Source organism: Hylaeus anthracinus, unplaced genomic scaffold (genome assembly GCF_026225885.1).
Source record: "Hylaeus anthracinus isolate JK02 unplaced genomic scaffold, UHH_iyHylAnth1.0_haploid 11997, whole genome shotgun sequence".
Taxonomy (NCBI): Eukaryota; Metazoa; Arthropoda; class Insecta; order Hymenoptera; family Colletidae; genus Hylaeus; species Hylaeus anthracinus.
This window is the reverse complement of record NW_026534344.1, coordinates 16222031-16248886: the sequence shown is the minus strand read 5'-3', so window position 1 is coordinate 16248886 and position 26856 is coordinate 16222031. Positions and strand designations below refer to the sequence as shown.

Below are 26856 nucleotides of genomic sequence, written 5' to 3'. Positions count from 1 at the left end.
GCGATTCCAACCTAACCCGAAACATCTGTCATTAATACCTCGTCACGCCTGCTGTATTTTCTAAATCTAAAGGCATTTCCTTATGTAAATCGCACATAAGCTTTCGAATAAAACCAAAATCAATAAAATCGGTCTAAGAACGACATAGATATCGTAATATCGTATCATGAACGTGTCAAAACTGCAGCGTTTTTCTTCTCATTTGACAAGGAATTTTTCGTCAACACTTAGCCAATAGGAGCTAAAGCCGTTCGTCGATTCGTCGACTCTCGGAATCAGTCGGCAAAGCTCGTCGGTCGGAATTGTAATATGGCTGTCACTCATGCCGCTCGTTCATTTCTAACTTGTAACTCAGTTTGGATTTGTGATATTTGGTTTCTTGCAGCAAGACTTTCTGCCATGTGTCGTGCGTACTTTTGAGAACTTAAAGGACTAAGTCTGACCTCTCTTTTTCTATATTATTGGAATACAATTATCTATTACAAATAGTGGATCTCTGTTCATTTTCTCATTTTCTCATTATTTAAATTTGTTACAAGACTTTCTGCCATACGTTCTGTGAACGTATGAACTGTATTCTAATACATAAAATTGTGCGTTAGAAATAGTTGATCTTCTTATTCATTTCTCATTTCTTCTTTAATAAATTTCTTGCAATGAGACTTCCTGGAGCTAAGCAAAAGCCGAATGTCGTTCGTCGACTCTCGGAATCATTCGGCCATCGAGCGTCGAGAGTCGAAACAGATGTCATCATTCAGAACCTGCCAAGTGTCAAAAGTTTTTACACTATTGCATTATTAATTATATTTATATCAGCAAAATGTTTTCAATTTAGACTTTTTATGTAGAGCTTATAGAAATGGAGTCATTTTCTCATTTCATCATTAACATTAAAATTTTTTGCAGCAAAAAAAAACTTGCAGGTATATATAATTATTTATAAATTGAACAAATAAGTGTTTATAATTAATAAATTATATGAAATATATATATATTCGCTTTTGTTATCCCCTTTCCCTTTATTTTACTCTATCCAATTAAAGAAACAAATAATAATTTAGACTATTTATGTAGAGTTTACAGAAATATCAATTTTATTTTTATAAATGTAAAATAGATTCTATATAATAAAATATTTGTAACAAGAAGTGAGATCCGATAAAAAACTTTAAAAAAGTACAAATATTACGCCAAGTACATGAAAAAGTGGAGGACTCAAGGAGTTATCATTGAAAAACAGAAGATCCTCATAAAAAACTACAAGAAAATAGAAAAAGATGTGAAATCGAAATAAGCTGCCAGATGATTTGCCTAGATTTCCGCGGCCTGGAAGTAAAATGCTTGGCGTAGCCAGGCGACGCATTCTTAAATCATTAATACCCATACTTTCTCTCTCACAGACTTTCAGATAATTTGTCAATTTAAAACTCTGAAAATACGAGTACACTTTCATTATTTTGCGTTTTAAAATAATTCTTATTCATCGACACCTTGGCCTTGCCTGGCCACGACAAGCATTTGATTTCTAGGCCGCGGAAATGAAGGAAGGAAGGAAGGTATCTGGCAATTCAGATTTTGACAACTTACCTTGTAATCCAAAGTGATCTACATTTTACTTTACTGGCAGCAATTTGTTAATCTCCAATCCTGTGGGCTCTCTTCAGTTCCACAAGCTCTATATAAAAAGCTTAAATTCAAAACACTTTTGTGATATGGATCTCTACACTACTACAAACAATTAGCGGGACACTTGTTCAAACCGCCGTAACTATGGGAGTTTTCAACCGATTGAAATGAAACTGCGTGAGGAGTACTTTTGAAGTGTCCCCTAGGCGTGAGTAAAGTTGCATTGGCGAGGGTAGACGTGCAGGGGTTAATTCACCCCCTAAAGGGAGAGGGTGTAGAAAAACGCCTCTTTGAAACAGGCCAAGGATGACGGAAGGGGTTGAAAAATTCAAAAAAAACCTTTGGGGCGACTCTCCTTGATGCCCTCTACAAAATGCACCCCTTGAAATCCCTCTCGGACGAACCCACCCATCCCACAACCTCCCACCCTCTCTAAAATCCACACTTTTTTGTGTATTCGACGTAATTTTTTTACTTTTTTGTACTGTCTACGCGGGGAAAAATCATCAAAACTGTGTTTGGCCGGATGCCTCGGACTTCATGACATACTCGCCATGCGTCGCGGCAACGTTTCAACCCCTACTTGTTTTATTTCTGCCAATTATCCATGTTATAATATTACAGGTAATAAGAAGATATTCGCATATTTTTATATTTGTGAAAATCGCCTAAAAGAGTAAGTATCATATGTACATATATGTGGAGAACACAAGGTGTAAGAAAAGGAAATCTAAGGACTGGTGATGCTAGTGTGACGTTCGCATATCGACCGTCCAAACCACGGACATATTTTTCCCTTGTAATGAGTTAAAGACAGATGTAGTATTTGTATATTCGAACGTAACCCTATATCTTAGACAGAGAAGCGTTTAGCAAGTAAGAGAGAACCTAAGCGATAACAGCTACGAGCGCGGAGCGAGCGATATACTTCTTGCTACATCATGTGCCCCTGATACGACCACGGTACGATCGCGACTTATTCACTATCGCGAACCGTAGATTCGGTTGCTTTATCGCGACGCACGAGAATACAACGGTTCTCCTATATGTTAAGTCGCAGCTACAGGTCCCGTACAATTCTCAGTACTCGTTACCACCCACCGGTGGGTGGCCAGATCTAATGAGACCTTGCATCTTTTCAACGAATTCAAGCGTAGCATCAACTAAGGAACCGTCGGCAGTGACTATCGTTGGTGTCAGTCACCAAAAACCGATAAGGGGTAGATTAAACACCTAGGGATGATTTCGGGCAAGATGTTATTGCTAACGTCATGGGAAGAAATCAACCACCACCCATGAATTTTTAATAAATCACGTGGTATGATTTTTTCTCCTTCCTTCGGACCAAAAGTCCCGAATTAGGGGTATAAGTACGCCCGCAATTCAGAGGTTCGGGATAGTTGCCGTTCGAAATTTTAAGCGTATAGTTGCCGTTCGAAATTTTAAGGGTATAATTGTCGTACTAGATAGTCATCGCGAGTTATCTAAAATTAGAGTCCTTATCGAGTCGAATCAGACATTGAGTTTTATTGCGAAGCTAAGGTAGTGAATCTTTTTATTCAAACTGTAATTAATTGTAATTGCTATAATAAAAGACCGTGCGCGGGTCTTAACAAACAGTAACGTAATTTAACAAATTCATATGTTGCAATTAGTTTTTTTTTTACCCTAATCATTCGACGCGTTCGGAGAGGGAAAAAGGAATGAATTATAGTTAAACCAACTATCTTTTTGATTTATGATCGAGGCGTCGAAGCTGGTTTTCCCAAACAGTAGTTACGGATTTGATTAACGCAGCTTCTTTTCGATCCAAGGCAGAGCAGATATTCCGATTAGGGTCGAGGCGTTGAAGCCGGCTTTGAAAGGAATAGACGCAAAACCAGCGGTCGTAAAGGGTTGCACGAGCTTGATAACGATAGACGGGATATGAGATTCATCCCCGATTAAAACTATTATAAATTCCAATTTTTCCCTCTCAGTAGATGAGAAACACCGAAAAGGTACGAAAATACCGGTCGGGCAGACGCGAGCAGATTCGTCGGTTGCTAAGAGACTATGTACGACCAGCACAAACGGGAAAACTTCCGCTCGGGTGCGTAGCGAAGCCGCGAGTGGTGCAAAATAAACTTTTAAAAACACCAGCAGCAGCATCAGCAACAGTATCAGCAACAGCATCAGTCTCAGCACCAACATCAGCATCAGTACCAGCACCAACCCCAGGACCGATACCTTGGAGGCTCACCCCATTAACCATCCCCGGGGCACGTGAGGCTGTGTGGACCATTCCATCAAACGACCCGCGGTGGGAACACTACATTTAAAAGGTGCTCGACCTCACCAAATAGTAAGTCCGAAAACTTAAAATAATCTAATAAATAGTAATCGCGAGAGTAAACTCAATACGGATCAGGATCCCGTCCAGACGCGAGTAGTTTAAGAGGGGCGTGGGACAAAAGGCAAGCATCATTTGATCGAAACGGGCGACAGATTTTCAAATCTGAAATCCGGGACGTGACACTAGCAATCGAAGCGCTAGTATTAATACTTCATTTTTTATCTGGAGAGAATAACAAACGACCGTAGTTTGGAAAATTGTCTCGATCAGAAGAAACCAACAGAAGGCAACAACATGTTGTAACCAGGTAACCAAATAAAAAAGACTTCGCTAAGGGTCGCTGATATCCTACGCCTAATCGATTTCATACTCCTCCAAAATATGCTTCGCTTAACGAAAAAGACGAAAAAGTTTAAGTCAACTCGGTTTCACGGCATTAATATATCTGTGGAAATAGTGCTTTCGGACCCAGTGTTAAATCACAGTGAAATTACAAGTTCCATGTAAGTACATCTTAAAAATTCTATATTATTTCCGTATTACGAGCGGATATTAGCAATAAACGTATCAAGCGGTGTCAAATGACCATTTTCAAAATTTACTTTAAAATCGTACATTTATTGTTATTTCTTTCAACGGAATGATTAGAGTATAGAAATGCTGGTGCTGATGCTGCTGCTGGTGTTTTTAAAAGTTTATTTTGCACCACTCGTGGCTTCGCTACGCACCCGAGCGGAAGTTTTCCCGTTCATCTGACTGGATCCGATCGGGTCCATATGAGTTCGCTATAGCTAAACGAACTAAAAATACAGTCCTGTATATTGAGAGTCATAGAGTAAAGATCAGATGTTACAAAAAAAAAAACAATTTTTTTAATAAATTAAGAATTTGTTTCCAAGAATCAACGTTTATTTCATAAGGGGTAGAATGACCCTTTTATGGTAAGAATGTGTCTGGGTAAAATACTGGTACGTTTAGTGTTAAGAAATATAAAGTGAAATTGTATATTATCTTTCTACAAAACATAATATATACAAATATTGTCAAACTTTCTTTCACAAAGCAATTTTGTTTAGGTTAAATCTAAGAAAAGTAGTGTGGGTTTTTTAGACTTTCGCTCGCTGCTCATTATTTTTAAAGGTTAGAGACACAGTTATGTAAGTGTGATACACATCTTATAAAACCAATAAACATATACTTTTTATATTTATTTTGTTGTATATGTATTACTTAAATATAATTTTAGGATGGATAACAACGAACATGGTTCAAAAAGGAATATTAATCAATGCGGTCGTCCACAAAAGAAAACTTAAAAATGTGAAAATACTGGTAGATTCCGTATATCCGGCGAAAAAGTTTCAAAAAGAATTATGTACAGGCGAACCAATGAACTGTTGCAACATAAAGATTACAACATTGCCATTATTGAATTAGCAATGAAAATCCACCACAATCGTTTGAATAGTAAAGAAGTAAATTCTACCGAAGAAAATAACGGATTAAAACACATAAATGATTCAGCTTTGGTATTTTATTTAGAAAATGATTATAGTAAATCAAAATATACAGCACTGGTAAAAGATATGGGTTCAAAGAACATTTCAATTTACTCGTCGTATGACTGTTTAAAGCAAGCCATGATTGAATGCCAACCAGAAAATTATAAATTATCTGAAACCGAAATACTTATTCCTTTACAAGATATTCTAAATCAAAATCCAAAACGTTTGTGGGACGCTGTTGCTTTGGAATGGGAAAATCTTCATTTAGAACTGATTGTGACTTCAAGATTTGACAGTTCATCGGATCACACGAATCCACACCAACCATAGTAAAATATGCAGAATGAAAGTTTTAATGCGCAGCAATCTCTGTTTGTAAGCAGCATGATAATTATATCTCTACGAAATTTGAGTGGACGTTCTTGGGTGAATCCGACACTACAAAGTGTTCGATTCTGTCAGCCTCTGTGGATATCTGTTGAGAAAGAAGACGGTCTAGCGATTATTCGTGACATACTCGCTTAAATAATGAAATGGGAGGTCCTGTTCTACACAGGTTTAGGAGGGCAAATAGAAAATTAGCTAAAGTGAAATGTAATGTTTCACAAACATTATTTGATGGAAAATGCATCAATACAATAGTTCGTAACACTGCAAGCAGATGTCCCATGTGCCTTCGAACAGCACACAACTTCAGTAACTTGGAAGATGATTTCGCTCCAAGAAAGTCATCGCTTAAACTTGGCTTAGGCCTTTTACATGAGGAAATAAAAGCATTTGATTCATATTTCGTATTACCTGACATTAAAAAAGTGGGATATACGGAAATATGTAAGGTGTAGGGTGAAATGCAGAATTTTTTAGCTTTAGTTCATATAAATTAACTTTACTATGAACTTCAAAGTTCCCTATTTTTAGTTCCTTTAACAGATGACTTTCTATTAATTATGACATGCAACATTATTGCTGGTTAAGGTATTAATTCAGTATCTATTTTTTAAGAGTAATTTGAAGAAAGAAAGAAATTTATACAAAAAAATATATATGACAAAATTGGGGTCAGAGGAGACCAAATTTTGCAAAGACACGGAACAACAAATACGGACAATGTTGCAAGGGTCTGCTTTAAAAATCCACAATTATTTACAGAAACTTTAGAAGTAGATATCGATTTAGTGCGCATCATTGCTATAATATTGTCGGCATTTAAATAGAAAAAAACCCTTCAGTTTAGATGAATTGAAAAAATTCTGCTAGGAGACGTATTATCTTCATTACACATTATATTCGTGGGTCCATATGAATCAAATATTACACAAACTATTAATTCATAGTTGTAGTATAGTGAAACAGTTTCCTTTACCAATTGCATATTACTCTGAAGACGCAAACGAATCGTGGCACAAATTATACAGAAAACATACGACATCCCACTCACAGCAAAATAGTAGGAGGAACAGATTGTTAGACATTTTTAATATAGGAGTATATTTAACTGATCCAAAAATATCATTGATACTTGTACAAGAACGAATAGAAACGTATAACAAAAAAATGTATCACAAGAAATTGAACAATTTATTGCAGAAAGGTAAGTAAATTCAAAAGCATAAATTCTTACACAACTTCCTCTATAAATAAGAGTGTAATTATGGAAAAATGTATAGTTAATTTAAAATACTTTGCAGCCAGATGACTGAAGAAAGTGAGAGTGATTGTGCGTCGAGCGGTGACGAGTTTGACACTACATACTACTATTGTATAGCATTACTTAGGATTAACATATGATTTTATTTATATTTATTCTTTAATATTCTGTGTTAATAAATATTTATATTAATGTTATTAAGACATTTGAACGAAAAAATCACTATTTTGAACGATTTGTTCACTTGAATCGCTCTTTTCTCAAGTTCCTGAAATGCTAGACAAATTTTGCGACTAGATTTGAATTCAGCATGTCAAAATCTATAAGAAATGTTGTGTAGCAAGTTATGCAAAAATTTAAACCAGGAGTTGTATTAGACTTTGGTGAAAAATTGGAAGTTCAACCTAAATTTTCAAGTCAAACATTGTCCGCATCACTTTGTCTATATTTTTCCCTTAATCTGTGAAGTTTTAGCTTTAATTTCATCTAAGAATCATCGCTGTATCAACGCATGGCCCCCCCCCCCCCCCCCCCGCCCCCATAATGCAATAAAAACTGCTGACAGGAGCGATTTTAACACGAATGAATGGATAATGACTAGTTGTAAATATACAACTTAATAATTTATTAGAATAAAAATGGCCATTTTTATGTTTTACGTGTGTTTCGATTCATTTATCCTTTGAATGATACGTTATAATAGACTTACAAAAAATTCTTAAGAGTGGAGAATGATATCAATTAACTGAATCGTATTGAAAGGTGATCAGGAATCAGAGCAAAATTGGGAGAGATGTCAGGACATTTAATTCGCTTCGCCGGCACCACTTACCTGTCCCAATACGTGATCCATTGATCACCAATCAGTAAACTGTTCAATAAGCGGCTCGTTTCCCGATTCTCTCCGTGTACTATCGTCGCTGCGACAAGACCAACTTTGCATATCATTCGTTTTGTTCTTAATACGCGACAACGTGCGACGACGTCTTACACATAATTCGGGATTTTTGTGATACGCACCGTGTTTCTAACCAAAATAGCGAGTGCTACACGAGTTTTGATAATTTACACGTAGTGTGAGATCTATTGTACAATATAATAAAGATCAGTTACACGTGCTTGTTGTGCGGCATACAATCAAATGCTTCGCGTTCTTTAATCATTCTTTCCTGGCTACTGGCAACCACTGCCTCGATTTCAAATCTTTATACAAGGTTGTCTTAGCCAGTGGATTCACCCGACTCCGCTACAAAAGGAAAACCTTATAATTGAATTATAATACGTGGATGTATGATATTAATTCACCAATAGTGATGACATTACTGAACAAAATTCAACAAAACTTGATGAACGATACTAATAAGTTCGCTGATATCGATTAAAACGTAGTTTAATTAATGGAAATATTCTATTTATAAGATCTGCTACATTACATCTTAATTATTTGTTAAATAATTAGTCATTTCAAATTTCCTTGAGCACAAACTGACAAACTATGTTTACTTAGTAACTTTTACTCTTGGTAAAATGTTTTATAAAAATCGAAATAATTAAAAGGGTTAAAATTTTTGTTGCCAAGAATTTTGAAATGATTATTTTTATTTCTAGTTGTTAAATGAAAATTCAGAATTATTTCAAATGGTTTTACGCCTTTTTTCCAATTTTATTCAAAGAATTTTAATTTTATTTAATCTTCTTTATAATTTGGTAATAAAGTTTTTACAAGTGACAAAGTGTAAGTATCAAAGGAAATGACATATTATAAAGTCTAAAATAATATTTAAAATATATCGAATAATAATATTTTAAATTATACATCAACAAATATTACAGTATGTAAAATGTTCTATATTCGACAGTCACAACATGTCCTGATAAAAAGAATTCGTTTAGAAATAAATTTTTATGTTGTCCTTAATTAATGCAAATAGTAGATATTTCGTAGTATTCTGAAACTCTTTTCTTCATCCAAAAGTCATGCTTTATTCTAACTGTTGTCTTAAGTTCAGAGAATTCTTTCATAAAAGAGAAGGTAGGCTTGGCTTTGTAGTACAGTTGTTTCGTCGACTTCTGTTACTCTATAAAATAAAATTGAATTAAACATCAATTTACATAAACAATGTACAGTAGAACCTCGATTATTGCATAATTGTTACATGGTTGTTAAGTAATAAATAAGATTTGTACAGTAGCGAGCGAGTATTGATTATCTTGATTATCGTGGGACAATCCAGTCTCGATTTTCAACAATAATCGTGGTTTTATTATCATTCAAACGGTACAAAATTATATTAGCATACAAATTCCATTAAATTCAATTATACAAGATAGTTCTCCAAGAATAGAACACTTAATAATTTCTTTACACTTTATGGTACGGAGAAGAAATGTTTGATGTTGGAAATTCCTCTAATTGACCCTTCATGGAAAGTAAGTCTTTGGCACCACTTTCCTCATAAAAATGCTTGTTTCCCGAATGTTCTATCATTTAGCCAAATTATCAACTCATTTAGGCAACTGAACATTTCTAATTGAACATTTTTTAAGATAACATTTCAAATTTTCCTGATATGTAGACGTGCTACTATTTTTGTCAATATTTTAGTGTATCTCGAGGGATGTTTAAAATTGTAATCATTCTTTTACATTCATCGTCCTTTGTCAAATCTCATGAAATTCATACTCCCTTATCTTTAAACTCTCCTTCTTTTTCAGAACATAGTTTCTCTATCCATTCTTCTTACTACAATTCCAAACTTGTAAATTAACCTTGTGCGGTTGAGTGTCTGCAAACAGACGCCCAAATGATTCTACCGTTGTGGACGATTAAGGCCTGTTATCTCTTACTATACTAGCTTATTCAGAAAGTTCGTTTAAAATTTTTATAATAAATGAAGATCCTAGTATTTTAGACAAAGAGGAATTTTGTTAAAGCAAATATGTACCATTTTGTTCAATGATTTTGGTTTATCTTTCAAAATGCTGTGTGATGCCTTTACTCCAAGATGACGGTTTCTGTTGAGGTACAATGCACATCGCATCCATTATGGGACTTCTGGTAGAGTTAAGGAGTGGGAGATACAAGATGGTATCGCGCAGTGGAAGCGACTGTATGAGCTTAGCATGGAGTTAATTAATAATATATGTATTTAAACAAACTTCTATTATAATAAAAGTATTCAACAGTGGTAGCAGAGCGTGATTCGGAAAAATAGAAAGGTAAAAGATAAGAAATATGACGACTGTAAGAAAAAATTTCCAATTGTGCCGTTCACCGGCACGAACTTTAACACGTGGTCGTTCATAATTAAAAGTGTCCTCAGGGAAAATGCGATAGTAAAAACTGTCGAAGATGAAGGATTTAGTGGGAATCAGCAGAATGCAGCGAGTGAAGCAAAAACTCAGGTAATAATTATAGCGGGTGTGGTAGATAGCCACTTAGAATATGTAAGGAAGGATTCCATGTTCGAAATGTTCAAGAACTTGGAAAAAAATTAAAAAAAAAGGAGTACGTTCAAAATTGTTTTTACAAAGAAAATGATCAGAGATAAAGTTTAGAGAACATCATCTTTCGGTGGAACATTTTACAAGAATGGAAGAGGTGTTCACAGAATTAAAAGAAGCAGATGCAGTCATGAGTGAAGAAGAAAAAGTTAATTACATATTATTATCTATGCTATCGTCATATGAAGGAGTCATCACAGCATTGGAAACTATGGAGAAGTTAAAATTGGACTTTGTAAAAAATAGATTGCTTAGGGAAGAGAAAAAGAGGAAGAAAGATGTGGATGACTATGGAGATAGACAGCATACAAACGTATTTATATGTTTTGTGTGTGGCAAACCTGGTCATAAGAAATTTCAATGCAACATGAGAGAAAGAAACGAATTCGAACGAGCAAGTTATCTATCGACGCATGGGAATCAGCAAAGGGGTCGTGGCAGTCATCAAGGACGTGGTCGAGAATACACCAGAGGCTTCAAACAGGGACGAAATCAAGGCCAAGGAAGAGGACGTCAAACATATACTGCAGAGAGTCACGAGTCAAGAGATCTGGCCTTTCTCTGCGACCATAATCAGAGTGATGTGCAGTGTTGCGTTGATTATAGCGAAAATCGTTTGGTGTAGTGCATAGATTCTGGATGCTCTGACCATTTAGTAAATAATAAGAACGTTTTTGTGGACTATTTAGAGCTTAACGTACCTAAGAATATAGCTGCAGCTAAAAACGGTGTGATGCTAGAGGCAATAGGAATTGGAAATATTAAAGTTAAATGTTTCGTAGGTAAAAAAGTTACTAATTGTACTATTAAGAATGTGCTTCAAGTACCAGAAACTTAGGAGAAATTTATTATCTGTCTCTAAAATAGAATCTAGTGGGCTGAAAGTTATATTTCACAGAGGATTAGTTAGAAGCTATAATCATAATCAAGTAGAAATAATAGGTAAGAAAGTGTAAGACAATTACTTAAACTTTCGCGCTGCGAGCGTAATCAGGGCGCCCATATATGTAGTATCGCCTTCTGGCCAAGACAAAGAGGAAGAGAACAATAGCGATTACAGTTACAGAGAGATAGCGATTACGATTACAAATTAACGAACGAATTAAGAGTTTATTAAGTGATATTTAGATCGATTATCGGGTTCCGAATACAATAAGCCACGTATACGACTCTAAGGAAGTTTATTGAATGGTGAAATACAGACATGTGGTCGGCTGGTCAGCCGGACTGATACTCCCTTGAATTCGGCAAGACGTAAACAGTTGCCTCGCGACACATTTACATATACTTATGCTCCTCGTAGGTTACATACACTACAATTAAGTACCCCGGAGCTCACAGTAAGCAATCAGAAGTGGGATTTGTACGGATTTCTGCACGTGGTAATTGAGATTAGGATAACCACGTGTCAGCTTTGTAATAAAGAACACAGTTTTTACTCGAAGCATTTAAGAACAAATACCAATGGAGGTAACGGATTTTACAAACAGGCAACTGAAGGATTTTTTAAGGCAGTTAAATTTGGATATTAACGGATCCAAAAACGAATTAATAGCGAGACTAGATACCGTTCATTCTCGAGACACATGGATCCCCATACTTGCTGGAGAAATGGCAACGGTAAATGCTAATTCTACACCAGCATCAGGCGATGTACCGGCAGAAGCATCGGCAGAAGCATCACGCTCAATTCGTGAAGTTCAACCAGACTTAGAGATGGTCATGCGTGAGTTAGAATTTGCACGCAGGGAACGAGAGTTGCAGCGAAGGGAAATTGAAATTATGAGAAGACAGAATGAATTGTTACCAGCGTCTCCCCGATCCGAAGCTGTTTCAAGAACATCGTGTGCAAATTTAAAGCCGGTGAGTGATTACCTTTCTGAATTTAATGGCACAGACAATTCATTTACAGCATGGGTAAAGAAAGTCAGAGTATTACGATCCATGTGCGATCTCGACGATAATGCCTTGAAACTTATGATTGGATCTCGATTACGAGGAAAAGCTGCGTTAGGTTGCATTCGAGACCTGAATTTATGAAAATGAGTCCTGAAGATTTGTTGTAGGAAATGCAGCAGATCTTCGATAACCGCCCTACGAAGCTGCAGTTAAGACGAAAATTTGAAGAGAAAAAGTGGAGCAGGGGAGCCGTACAGCGAGTATCACTGTGATAAAGTCATACTTGCCAATAAGCTCGATATCGAGGAGGGCGAGCTGGTGGAAGCGATAATTGACGGCATACCTGTGGAGAGATTGCGAAACATTGCTAGGATACAACGATTGTCTAAATTTTCTTCCTTGTTGGCAGCTTTCCGGAATATTACGATACATACAGACCCGAAGAAGAACGTTACCAGTACCTCGGCAAACGCGAGGGACCAGCAGAAGAAGGAGAATATGAACGCGCAGCCGTCAAGGTGTTTTAACTGTGGCCAAGAAGGTCATCGCGCCGCCACTTGCACAAGACCCAGAGGAGAGAGAGGATCCCGTTACTCATGCGGTCAGGTGGGACATCGAATTAGCGAATGCCCTTCGAGAGGGGCAAGAAAGCAGCAGAGCGGCAGTAAGACTACCGCCCTTGTAGAGGAGCCGAGACAGGAGAGTAGCAGAACGATAGATATTCCTCAGGAACAACTAGAGGACATGCAGCAAAGAGAGCCGAGGTCAGCAACGACCAGGGAGTATTGCGTATTAATAACCGAGGAAACCGAAAGCCATTATTATACTGAAGCTTTAATTGATTCAGGTAGTGCAATAAATATTTTGAAAAAAAGTATGTATTTGAAATTTTTTAGTAATATCGCATTAGATAAAATCAAAACAATTACGAATTATGGTGGCATAAATATGTCGCCATTGTCTATTTATGGATTTATTACGGTAAATATTCGCATACATTTAGTACCAAATCATGTCTTTACAGTAAAATTTGCCATTGTACCTGATTCTACAATGACTTATGATGCTCTCTTAAGGCGTGAATTTATTAAAACTCCCGGATTAACTGTTATGTTAGATAAATTAATGCGTATGAACTATTATGAGAGCGTAAATGAAATATTAAATATAGAAATTGCGAATGATGAAGGTCCTTTAGACATTGATCGCTCGCACCTTAAATAAATAAAGTATAATGTAGGTACCGGCTTGCATCTCCTTGCGCATAGAGCGTAATGCGCGTGTGCGGGCTGGAACCTCAGCGAATCGAGGAAGAGAGACCAGTACTTGTTCCTACTACGCAAGCAAGTGGCTTACACGTTCGACACTTGTCCACTAAGATTTATGGTAAGTTATAAATAAAGTGTTTCCTTAAACGCGGAGCCAGATTAATGATCTATCTTGGCCTACATGTGTGAGGACTAGGTCGAAGTTCTTCTATGTTCTCCTTTTAACACTAAAGCCCCATAATAAAGTAACAATAGGTGCCATCTCTGGTCGGTGTGACGAACTCTGTTGAGCTCACACGGATATACACTAATGTTGTTAAACGCTTTCAAGATTCTACTTCCAGTTTTGGGGATCATAACGCGTAATAAGATGTTCACACATAAAAAATCAAAAATTTGTTCGTCCCTCAATAAGTTAGGCCCTATTTGTGTCATAATAGTACTATTATGGGCTGCTCTTTACTTTGGGGAACAAAAAATTATGAACTTTTCTTTGTACCCATTTAGTAGTTTTTGATACTCAGATTACGAAAATGTAAGCTAAAATGTTAGGAATCGAACAGTTAAAAAGATACGCGTGTGTAAAGTTGAGGATTTTTGACGTATTTAGCTGGCTAATCCGACGTCATATTGGCTTTGACCATGTGTTTGGTAGGTAATTAGGTCGTTAATGCCATTCTGTTGTAAACAGACGATCCTAGATGGCGTGAACGTTTGTTATGAACGCTTGCAACGGGTGCGGCGACAATAGTTTCGCGGTCGAGGGGACGTAGCCCCCCCTTATGCAGGGGCCCTGGGGGCGGAGCCCTTCAGCATGCGTATAGGTTTAAAGCATATGCTTTTTAAATTTTATAGAAGGATTTTGAGCTGTAGTATACTCCTCGAAATAGTACACACTATTGAGATAAATCACGTATGAAATAAATCAGACAATTAGAAAAGGAATAGGTACATACGGTGGTGAGAAGTGAGTTAGACAGCGGGGGAAAAGAAGTGTAGCAAGATACACCCACAACTAAGCGTCAAATAAAGAAAATCTCTCCCTGGGGAAGGTTAGCTTCCTCCAGGGAGTAGAAAAAAAGGATAAGATGGACGACCATAACGGGAGGCCAAAAACAACGAACAGAGCGACATCTGCACCATGACTGGTGAATAAAAGTGTCAAAGAAATGGATATGGAAGTAAAAACCCTAGCACCTAAGGAGAGAAAAAGGAAAAGGCTGACTCCAGTGGAAAGTAGCCCATTGAGGGCGGATGAAGAAACAGGAAACGGAAATGAAGGGGAGGAAACAAAGAAGAGAAGCGGTATAGGAGAAGCGCACATTGCAAGGAAAGCAACGCTAAGGAATAGTATCAAAGCAAAAGAGGAAAAAGTAAAAGAAAGTGAAAACACTGAGTTTATTGGAAAAAAGAAAACAAGTCTAGTAGTCGAACACGGAGAGAAAGGAAAGTAGCGAGGAAATAACAAGGAAAAAAGCAGGTATAGTAACAGAAAACAGAAACAAAAAACACGTGGTAGGAGAGTGGAACGAGGTAGAGAGCAACTACCTAGAATTTTTTGAAATTTATATTAACTATAATAGAGCGTCCAAATTTAAGAAAGTGAATTGTATTAGAATTTTCAGGCAGTTGCAACCACTGATCCACGAAGTCGAAGGAATCAGAATGATTAGTAGGAAAGTTGCAGAGGTAAGGGTCAAAAGACCAGAATTTGGAAAGGAGATCTTCCAAAAATTCAAAAACATTCAGGGACAAGATATGGACTACGGGATACCAAAATTCTCACCAAAGGAGTTAGCTGAATTAGGTTTCAGAGAGAACAAACGTTACGAGGAAGAAGGCGAAGAGGAAATGGACAAGGCAAAGAAAGAATATGATTAATATAGAAAAGTGGGAGAATAGGACGTGCTATGTAGGAAAAAAAGAAATAGCGATAGACAATACAGTGGAGTGATTAAAGAAGCCAATCCGACATTCCCCAGAAGCCGAAACAGGTTCGAGACACTAACTTCTGAAGGAGAGCCGTACTCAGAGTCGGATTATAATTATGATCCAGAGAGGGAAAAAACAAAAAAGAACACAAAAATTAAGAAACCTCAGTGCAACGTGACACAAAAAAGCTAGAGAGTTAATGTAACAGACGAGGAACTAGATATGCTGTTACAATGGATCAAGGAAACGAAAATGGAAGATATAGTAATAAATAAAATAAACAGGAACAGGAGAACCTACTACCCGGAAAGAGTCAACATCAGGGGTGAAGAATACACTCAGATTAGAAACAGGTACGCACAACCAAATCGATATGATCAATTTAAGAACAACCAAGGAAGAAACAACCTCAAAGATTCAGAGCTTCCAAAACATCCACCTCAGGCGACAAAAACGCAACTTGAAAACAAGAATGGAGGAAGGTACGATGATGACTTCAGCTTTGTAAATAGGAATAGGATTATAGAACCAAACCAAAATAAGACAGTAAGAACATATAGCAGAAAATTGTCTAGAAATCGGACAGATACGAGAAACTCACAAATGGGAACGGACCTACAAGAAAGCAGATTTACTGGCTTAAATAAATGAAGGAAGGAATCATAATACCAGGTGAAAATGATTTACACAAAAAGGTAGGCTTGGTAATCTCAGAGGAAGAGCGGGAAGGAGAAGATAACGCAGCCAACGGGGAACTTGGTTGGAAAGAACCAAGAATTCAGAACAAGAACGAAGAAGGACAAGACGAGGCGAAAACAGAAGACGGAAGACGGGAATCTGTGACTGAAACAATCGAATTTGAATTCATAGAAGAAAATAGCAAGGGAGTGGAACGAGAGATAGAAATTACGACTACGTTAAAAGTAAAAGGGTAAAATGTGCAATAATGAACGAAAAAATAGAAAATATTGAGGTACTAATGGCCATTAACAGTCAAGGGAACAGAAGACCGGCCTCTGGAGACGACAAAATTGACTACGGGCTCATCAGCGAGCTTCCGTTGTTCATGAAGAAAATGCTATGCGAGATTATAAAGGAAAGCTGGAGGAAATTAAAGATCCCAGAGGACTGGAAAATAGGGAGGATACATCTTATAAATAAACCAGGAAAGGCGGCCCTAAGGCCGATAACGCTGACGTCGTGCGGAGGTAAGATTATGGAAAAAATTATTAACATGAGACTTACTTTGTGGGCAGAAAACAACAATATAATAGATGACTCCCAGGCAGGTTTTAGAAAAAAGAGATCAACAGTGGACAATTTAAATCATCTGGTGACGGGTATAAAAGCCAACTCCCGGAAAAAGGAAATATCCGCAACAGCATTCGTCGATGTAAAAGGAGCCTACGACAATGTCAACCTGGACGCATTGGTGGAAAAATTAAGAGAACAAAAATGCCCGGAAAGGATAAGGCAATGGATAGGAACATGGTTAAGGAACAGAATGGTAAGAGTCAAAACTCAAAACGGTGTAGAGATGTATATCCCATGGAAAATAGGGGTCCCGTAAGGCTCCATATTAAGCCCTACCCTTTTCAATCTATACATGGCAGGTATAAGCAAGAAAGTTAACGGTACCAAGATCATACAATATGCTAACGATATAGCATTGCTATCTAAGGGGAAAAAAATAACTGGAACGCAAAATAATTTAGAAGAGGGAATTGCTAAGGTGGTAACCTTCCTGGACAAAGTCCATCTGAAAATATCAGAAGAGAAAACAAAAGTTATATTCTTCGGTAAACAACCAGAGGTACCAAACATAAAGATCCATAATGGTAACGAAACCATGGAAATTGAAATAAGTAACTCTGCTAAATTTTTAGGGCTGCACATTGACAACAGACTGGATTTCAAAGCGCAATTTGAGGAAGTTAGTCTTAAGATACAAAAAAGGCTCAACATAATGAGATATGTGTCGCGGTAACAAAGGAATTAAGCAAGGATATGCACTAATGTTGTTAATATGAGCGTATAATGTGAGCGTTAATATCTTCAATAATGGAATATGGAATCACGATCTATCTTAACGATAAAAGACAAGAACAAATGCTGGAAAGAGTAAGGAAACAGGAAACGGCCGCTCTAAGGGCGGCAATGGGATACATGATGACAACTCCACTGAACGTGATATACACAGAGACAGGATGGATAGGAACTAAAAACAGAGCCAAATTATTAGCAAATAGATACTGGATTAAACAATGGGAGAAAGGTAAGAAAAGTAACCCCACACTTACATTGTTTGGAAAACTAAAGATAGAAAACCCAAATATATGTAGGAAGAGAAGGGGACAGAGAGTAAATATCGCCCCAACTTATCGGAAGAAGCATTCTACGAAGTATGGGAAAAGAGGAACGAAATATTCACGAGAGACCCGATAAAGGACACTACAAAACTACTCCTCACGGAGTTTAATTCCAAGCGGTTGAAAACTTCCATATGTTTGAACCGTTTAAAAATTTGTCCGCTAAGTTTTGATCGTTAGTGTAGTCTGTTAGACAGTAGTGACGTGCTAGGAAACAGACTTTGATTAGCAAATAATTGAGTCATTTTAGGATATAAAAAGATAGTACAAAGAAAGGATCTACCGTAAATGTAAGATAGGTATAGGACTATTTCACGCGAGAATTTTTATGTAAAAAAAGAAGAGAAAAGAATATAAATTGTAAGATGTAAAGGTTGTAAGGAAAGAAAGTTAATCTGCGTATAACAAATTGTTAAAAGATTGCAAACACGCATGTATGTAAATTTAGACAATAAGAACGGAAAATAGTAAAGTATCAATTTATATTGTGATATCAGGCAAAACGAAGTGATATAGAAAGATAAGAAAAACGCATATGTAAAGTATAAATTCGTTGTATTTTCGTAGTGCTTTTATAAAAAAAAAATAAGATAGAGTATAGAATATAAGTAGTAAAGTAAGGAAGAAAATGTAAAAAAAATTTGTAAAGGAATACGGATCGGTGCAAATATCCAGATGCTATCGGGTGCACCTTAATAAAGAAACTGAAAACTGAAACAAATGTTCACGCGAAAAAAAATGACGGATTAGCTTAGAAATTAAAGACGTGTTTTAGAAGAGTAAAGAAAAAATTGAGTTAAATGTGAACAGACAATAATTAAAAGTGCGGAAAGGCGAGAGTGCCGTAAAGGGAAGACGTGCAAGTGAAGGTGTACAAAAGTGACTGTGCAATCAAAAAATAAGAAAGGAATTAAAAGTGCATAAAAAAGTGAGGTTAGCATAGAAGAAATAGCGGGAAGAGGGAATTAAAATTCCTTAGCCTAATAGATTCACGGGAATTTGAAAAGGTAGATGGCGACAAGATCTTTGGACTGGAAAGGAAGCGGAAAAACGCGGAAGGAGGTAACAAAGCGGAAACGAACCCCCAAAGAGGGGAGAAGGAGAAAGAGAGGAAAGAAAGGGGCGCAAATGCGCAGAACCTCATTAAGAAAAGTATATCGGAAAGAGAAAGTCGCTGAGTTAAAATATACAAGATAGAAGTGATAAATGAAGACAAAAGAGTAAACATTAACAGAAAGTTAGAAGAAGGTAAGAGGATAGAAAAAAAAGACGCGGAAACGCACATTAAAATTTTTTTAAACAACATAGGTAAATCCAGACACGTGCAGCAACACGTGGGCGGTTGGAACAAAGACCCAACAAAACAGGGGTATTTGTGTGAAAAAGAAGGAAAAACCAGTGAAGGGATAATAGAAAACGAGGAAAACGACCCAAAGGATTTCCTGAATTTTTTTGAAATAGCACTGGATTTCAATAAGGCGTCAAAAAGCACAATGGTAAATTACCTGAGGATCTTCAGAGCATTAAAGAGAGAGTACAATAATATCAAATGTATTAAAATGGTGAATAACAGGAAAGAATCGCTGAAGTGAATCTCAAATTTCCGCTAGTAGGGAGAGAAATTTTTAACAGACTAGAAAGGAGGGGAATACCCGATATGGCATTAAGAATTCCCAAAAGAACCACCGAGCGCTGGGGAGTGATAAGAGACTGGGAGTTTTCGCCCAAAGAGTTAGAGGAGGCGGCGGTACTCAGACAGGGTATCAAGTCAATCGAAAGGATGAAGAAAAGGGTGGGGGTGGAAGGAGGGTTCGATTACATCGACTCATCGTTACTACTGATGGAGTTACTGATGGAGTAAAGAAGAAATGGAAAGATGGGAAGATAGGGAGTGTAACATAAAAAACTCCTTCTGGAAGAGGAGAGAAGAGGAGAATAAAGAGAAAATGCGAAACATAAGAAATAAAAACAGATGGGATGTTTCCGAGGAACCAGAGGGTGACCCTTATCCCCAGGAAGCTTATTACAGAGACCTTTCGGAAAAGAACTACAAGGGATACAGTACATTCTCTAAAAAAACGAAGGGGCCGTCAACCAATGACTGGAAAAAAACGAATACAATCGAACAAAACATTCAGCCACTTTTAGACTGGATAAGGGAATGTAAAATAAAGGATTTTTTAATAGAAAAAATTAACAGAAACAGAAGAATCCTACACCCAAAGAGGATAGATAAAGAAGACAAGGACTATTGGAGGATTAGAAAGGAACATAGACAGATGAGAACTGACAAAGGTCCGGAGAACGACAGGCAGAATCTGCCAAAATATTCATCAGCTCTCACAAGAGAAAGTGAGAGATTTAATTTCTCAAAGCAAGAAAAAGAAAAAGATATGTTTAAATACGGAAGGACCTACGACAGGACAAGAAAAGAGAACAACGAAGGGCTAAAGTACATAAGAAGATTCGAAGGAAGAGCATCGACTGTAAAACAGGCAGAAGAAGAAGAAAAAGCCCAAAGATTCCAGATCCAAGGGGAGATGCCGAACACAGTATGTACAATGCAAGATATACAGACGTTGGAGGAAGACTGGGAGGGTACCCAGGTCAATGGGGCAGCAGCAACGACAGAAGCTGTAATTATTCTGGAAACACAAGAAGAGGTTATTGAAGAAAAAGTGACAGGTGATGATAAAATAGTACTGGAAGAAGAGCAAGGCGTGACAGAAAACGCTAGCGTAATAATAGTCAGTGTAGAGGAAGACTAGGAGATGCAAACGCAGAGGGATATACGTGCATGTATCGAGGAGTCGTCTTTGGAGAGCACCCAAAAAGAGGATGAGTACCCAGACGGAGGAACGACCTGGGAAGAAGCTGCGAACGAGTCAGGGTAAGTCGAGTTTGATTTATTGAGACTCAGAAAGACTATAGAGACTATATAAATAAAGAAAAAGGAAAAAATAGTTAAAGTTACAAAGTATAGACTGAAAGATTAGTGAAAATAGAATTTATATTTGTGATATTGTTTGATTTTGACTTTGGTGATCAATACTAGATAGGAAATAATAAAAAAAGAAAAAATAGTATGGAGAAAATCAAAAGTAGACAATAAAAACACAGTTTTAGATAGAAATTCGAATAATAAAAAGAAAAATAGAAATACCAAAGGTGCAAACATATAATACAAGTTACGTTTAACAAGTATAGAGGATGTCGAATCATGTCAACGTAGGTCTATGGAACGCGCATAGTTTATTAAAGAAAAGCAACGATCTTCTGAATATTATAGATGGATGGATATATATAGATAGATATATAGACAGATATGGATACATATACAGGGTGTCCCAAAAGTCGGGGAGGAGCCGAAAATGGGGGGTAGCTGAGACGATTCTGAACAACAATTTCCTTTGCAAAAATGTCGGATGAGGCTTCGTTAAGGAGATATTAAGAGAAAACCCCGACCAATCAGAGTGCGCGTAGACCGTTCGAGCGGCCGCGGTAGCGAAGGCTACGCGCTAGGCGGCAGCGTCAATGTCCTTCGATGCACGTCGAGTCACTTGTTCGCGTAGCCTTCGCTACCGCGGCCGCTCGAACGGTCTGCGCGCGCTCTGATTGGTCGAGATTTTCGCTTAATATCTCCTTAACGAAGCTCCATCCGACATTTTTGCAAAGGAAATTGTTGTTCAGAATCGTCTCAGCTACCCCCCATTTCCGGCTCCTCCTCGACTTTTGGGACACCCTGTATATAGAAACGTGGCTCAACGAATTTCCGATAAAAAATATAAAAGGATATATAACCAGGCACAAGGACATACCAATTACGGAAAGGAAAAAATATCACGGAACACCAGGGACAGGAATGGTTATAATATACAGAGATTCATTAAACATTAACTTTATACAAGACAAATTTATTCCAAACGAAATGGAATATATACATTTGAAAATACTTGACTCAAACAATATAACGTTATTTCCAATAATCTTATTTTATAGAAATCCAAACAGATACTTTAGCAAAAGGGGCTGGACAAATTTTTTCAACGACATCAACATGACGGACGAAACCATAATAATAGGCGACTTTAACGCTAAACATAACAACTGGAGTTGTGGTTATTCAGATCAATCGGGAAAAGCCTTAGAGAAGGAATTAGAAAACTGAAATCTCATAGTACATAACACGGATACAATAACGAGACAGAGTACAGGTACGACAGCGTCAAATATAGATTTGATAGGATAATATCGCGTCCACATTTAACCAGTTGCATAAAATATACTGAATCCAATATGTGTTTAGGGTCTGACCATCAAATTTTAAATTTTCAAATCTACACAAACGACGATATTGGACTGAATAGGGACGGTGCAAGAACAAGGATTAGCAACAGACTGAACAGAGACAAAAACGAGGTCAATTGGAAGGAATTTAGGGACCGATTAGAGAGCGTAAAAAGTAAGTTTTTAGACGAATTAAAATTAATCAAAGAAATCGACGAGAAATACTCATGCCGTGCATCTCATAGCTACCCCTTGAGGGGGTGGAACAGCTCGCGACTTTTCAACACTCTTCGTAAGGGAGGACTTCCAGACATCAAGAGCGATGAAATTCACCATGTTTGTTCTCTATACGTTAAGAATAAAAGCCCAACAGATCCCGTTTCGAAGACTGTCCCCTAAGCTGAGCAGTGGTGGCCTAAAGTTAGAGGTGTAAGTGTAAGGGTTGGAACGATGTTTCGTTGCGTGGAACATATGTGGTACGGTCCAAGGCATTAGAGTGACACAGTTTTGATGTCTTTTCCCCTCGTGAATAGCATTAAATTATGAAAATGTCGTTTTTTTGGAAAACCCACCTCCCGTCTTCAGACCCGTCTGTGGGGTGAACGAGTAACTCCATGTCAACGTCCGAGAGCGATTGCAAGGGGTGCATTTTGTACGGGGCATCAAACAGAGTCGCCTCAAAGGTTTTTTTTATTTTTCACCCCTTTCCGTCACCCCTGGACCCTTCTGAAGTGCCGTTTTTCTGCATTACCCCTTTAGGGGGGGGGGGGTGAACTAACTCTTTCTCATCAACCCTCGTCAATGCAACTTTGCACACACCCAAAGGACACTTCAAAACTAAACCTCACGAAGTTTCCCGAAGATCGGTTGAAGACTCTCTGAGTTATGACGTTTTAATATAGTATCCCCCTTTTTTTTTAAAGCCATTGTATCTCAAATCGCGTAAATCAGACTATTATCAACGAAAGTACTTTTCAATTATACAATCAGATTTTTCATGCAATTTCGTTAAGTATTGTCCAAATTATGTCATGTGTAGGTTCATTTTCATCGCAAAAACATCAGGGATCGATTCAAGTTGCTTCCGCAAAGTTCTGATAAAGATTGCGGAGGTCGGTATTTTCATTTCTTAATGGCAAAATGGGTGGTGTAAGTGCGATCTGTGAACCGATGGATTGCCGCTTTCGGCGAAAAAAAGTATTGGAGTCTCGCTTCAAATCACTCGAAATGATCGTTTTTTTTTAAGCGTTCGAGCGTTAACTCCAAGCTTGCGTGGCATGGTTTCGGCTGTCATAACGAGCCCATCGTCGTGAATGCTCTCCGTGCGAGTGAATACAGTGATGTTTGTACTTTTTTACAGCCTACATTTGTATGCCATTTCTACAGATTACTTGCACATGCGCCTTTATTGCTTATCACTACTAGTTCATACATTAAAAATAAACAATAATTATTGCTGAAAATTAAACGAAATTTGTTCAAGATGACATAATTGTTCTTGTCAGTCATATCTGTTGTTCGAATTGAACTTGTAAAAAACGTAAATGCACAAGATGCAATTGTTGTTCATGAATTACAGTTGAAAAATATATAGAACTTTGTAGCAAGTGTATAAACATTATTGTGTTATAAAAATATTTAGACATATCACATAAAAATTCACCCACTACATTGCTGAAAATACAGCTCCAGATAAGAACATTGTTCTCACTATGTTGAGAAGTAGATCTTTCTTCACCATTCTTGTTTGTTGTGAGATAAATTTATAACACAATGGTATATTCACGTGTTCATAACGTACAGTACGTGTATGCTGATTGAGACTGAATTAATTTTATTATAAATAATTAAAATATCAAGTAATCCATTCAAGTATATTTTGCTTTTCAAATAATTTCTTCATTTGCTATATTTAAACATTTATAGATACACAAAATTTGTGTATCATCATTCCGGAGAGCCGTTTTTTCCTCCTCACGTTGATATTAATAATAAGTAATGTACTAACAATGGTGAATTCACATGCATTGTAGTGAACAGAAAGTGAGAACTTTCGGAGGATATTTTGTAATCTGTAGAAATAGCAAATAAATTTAAGTTGTAGAAAAGTACAAATATCGTTCTATTCCCTCGCATGGAAAGCATTCACGTGCTCGCTATGGCAGCCGAAACCTAACCACGCGAACCTGGAGCGTGGGTCGAGGCTCAAACGCTCATAAAAATCGACACTTTCGAGGGGTTCCAACCGTTCGTCGTCGGATGAGCTACTCCTAATGCTCGCCTAGTGGGAGTGTCTTTTCGGACAAAATCCGGCGAGCACGGACAATTTACGACCGAACGAGCCCGTTACATAGGTGAGAAGCCGCCTTTGAGGTCACAGTGATCTCCAAAACAAGACCATATCACAATGTAAAATTCCCCGCCCTTTCCGAATCTAAGCTCAAAAATAAGGGTTTCCATTTGTAAAATGAAAATTTACTAAAATCAAGGTCAAGGTTAAATCTGAGGTTACAGAAAAATAGAACTTTTGCAACTTTAAAATCCGTGTCGAGTTATTCTTTCCATTAATGCATAGATTTTGAGATAAGGGGTGAGTCCGTTACTTTTTTAAAGTCCTGTCTAATAAGAACGTGTCCGCCGAAATTTCCAAACCGCTTAACATAATTAAAAAAAAAATAAAAAAAAAAAACACGTCGAACTTCAAAAAAGTACAAAAATTATGCCATGTACATGAAAAAGTGGAGGACCCAAGGAGTTATCATAGAAAAATAGAAGATTCCCATAAAAAAACTACAAGAAAGTAGAAAAAGATGTGAAATCGAAATGAACTGCCAGTACATGAAAGTCCTTTCCAATAAAGTGCAAAGGCGACATTGTCTGTGTAATTCTGCTGAAAGTAGAAGTCAATTAAATGGCTTTTGATTAACTCTGCTTAATCCAATTGTAATTAAATATTTTTTAATTACATTGTTTGTAATTAATTACTCAGAACCCTGCTCGGAATTAGTTGCACATTTCGGGTCGATTCCTGAGGCAACCCCTAGTGTATCCCCACTACCGCTCTAGGATCGATGGCCGTGATTAAAAATTTCCTTGCGCTGTCAATATTTTTTATTTTCACAGATAATTAAAGTTATTAATATTATGTTTAGGTCTATAAACATCTTTTATATACAGGGTGTCCCAAAAATGTAACACCTTAAAAGAGGTGGTTCGGGGGGTGATTTGAAACACCTTTTTCCTTACCGAAAATGTTGTCCGAAGCTTCGTTGAGGAGGCATTAACGGAAAACACTAACCGATCAGAGCGCGCGGATACCGTTGGAGTAGCCGCGATAGCGAAGGCTACGAGCTAAGCGGCCACGCTCGTACGCGAACAAGTGACTCGACGTGCATCGAAGGACATTGACGCACTCCATGGACTCCAACGGTATACGCGCGCTCTGATTGGTCGGGGTTTTTTCTTAATATCTCCATAACGAAGCCTCGGACAACATTTTCGTTAAGGAAAAAGTTGTTTCAAATCATCTCCCGAACCACCCCTTTCAATGTGTTACAACATTTTTGAGACACCCTGTATACATATAATAACAATGATGTATGATATAATAATTGCAATTTTATCAATAGCTTTCCACATCATCAAAGAGCTAATATTGTTGATGCTTTTTTCTTTAAAGTGCTTTCCCCAATAGGCCTATTCCATGAAACGTTAATAAGACCGATAATAAAATATGTGACTTGGCAAGAACATTGAAATCAAAATTATAAATGTATTCATTTTCATTTGATCTTCCGGGTCGTTTGCACGATTCTACAAGGGATAGTATACCCACAGATAATTTAGAGGAATTAGTTCGTATCAACGTGGATAATAATGCATCACTTAGAGACGAACGTTTTTCTGTTTTTATATTTTTCATTTTAGAAAATGAGCATTCCCATAAATATGTGGACTCAAACATAGAGAAAATTCGAAAACCAAAACATCGGAGAAGTGGATAACGTGATGCATCTAACATTTTGAAGAACACAACTCTCGTTTCTAACCGTGCTTTTGAGTAAAGATCATCTTGCAAATTGCAAAGTTCTCCCGGAAATCGTAGGCTTTGTTTCTCGATTTGCACAGTGAGAGGATTCTCAAAAAGAATTAAATCATTTCTTAGCCTTTCGAAGTCATTGAAACGCGTATCAAATCGATTTATTAGAGAGTCAATTATATTTATACGTTATTTATATGTGTGACAGGAAAATAAGACTCCTTAACATTCGAAAAGCGCGGTCACTCAACTATCGACAAGATCGCTGCGGTAGGCATGGTAATTGCCAAACTACCCGCAAGGAGTCCCAGCGGCGTGCACGTGCGATCGCGTTCGATTCCCGACACTCTGTTCCGGGATCCCGAATCGAACGCAATTATCATAGAGTTATCTTAGCGAGCGTTACCTTCATTATATTCGTTTAATTTTATCATTGTATTCAAT

At 37.3% G+C, this 26856-nt stretch overlaps 2 protein-coding genes and 1 long non-coding RNA gene across 10 annotated transcripts in view; 2 read left to right on the top strand and 1 right to left on the bottom strand.

Moving 5' to 3' along the window:
* Nucleotides 1-305: 305 nt before the first annotated feature.
* The window catches only part of LOC128889201 (ubiquitin carboxyl-terminal hydrolase 45), a 188262-nt gene continuing 161711 nt past the window's right edge, over nucleotides 306-26856 (bottom strand). For 7 of the 8 annotated variants that reach the window (XM_054146623.1, XM_054146628.1, XM_054146632.1 and 4 more), the window contains one exon: nucleotides 306-350. In XM_054146623.1, coding sequence (XP_054002598.1) covers nucleotides 321-350 — 30 coding nt within the window. In that variant the 3' untranslated portion in view covers nucleotides 306-320. Of the gene's footprint in view, nucleotides 351-493; nucleotides 762-1587; nucleotides 1676-26856 lie in introns of those variants that run through there. The other variant, XM_054146631.1, reaches the window with a different exon arrangement.
* LOC128889245 (uncharacterized) lies at nucleotides 14735-18513 on the top strand. Its single transcript, XR_008460390.1, has 3 exons — nucleotides 14735-17530; nucleotides 17604-17992; nucleotides 18060-18513. It is a non-coding gene; the product is annotated as an uncharacterized LOC128889245 (long non-coding RNA).
* LOC128889229 (uncharacterized) lies at nucleotides 18560-21608 on the top strand. The gene is made up of 3 exons (XM_054146681.1): nucleotides 18560-18747; nucleotides 19335-19620; nucleotides 19704-21608. Exon 3 carries the CDS (start codon nucleotides 19955-19957, stop codon nucleotides 20852-20854), a length of 900 nt encoding a protein of 299 aa, XP_054002656.1. The 5' UTR covers nucleotides 18560-18747; nucleotides 19335-19620; nucleotides 19704-19954; the 3' UTR covers nucleotides 20855-21608.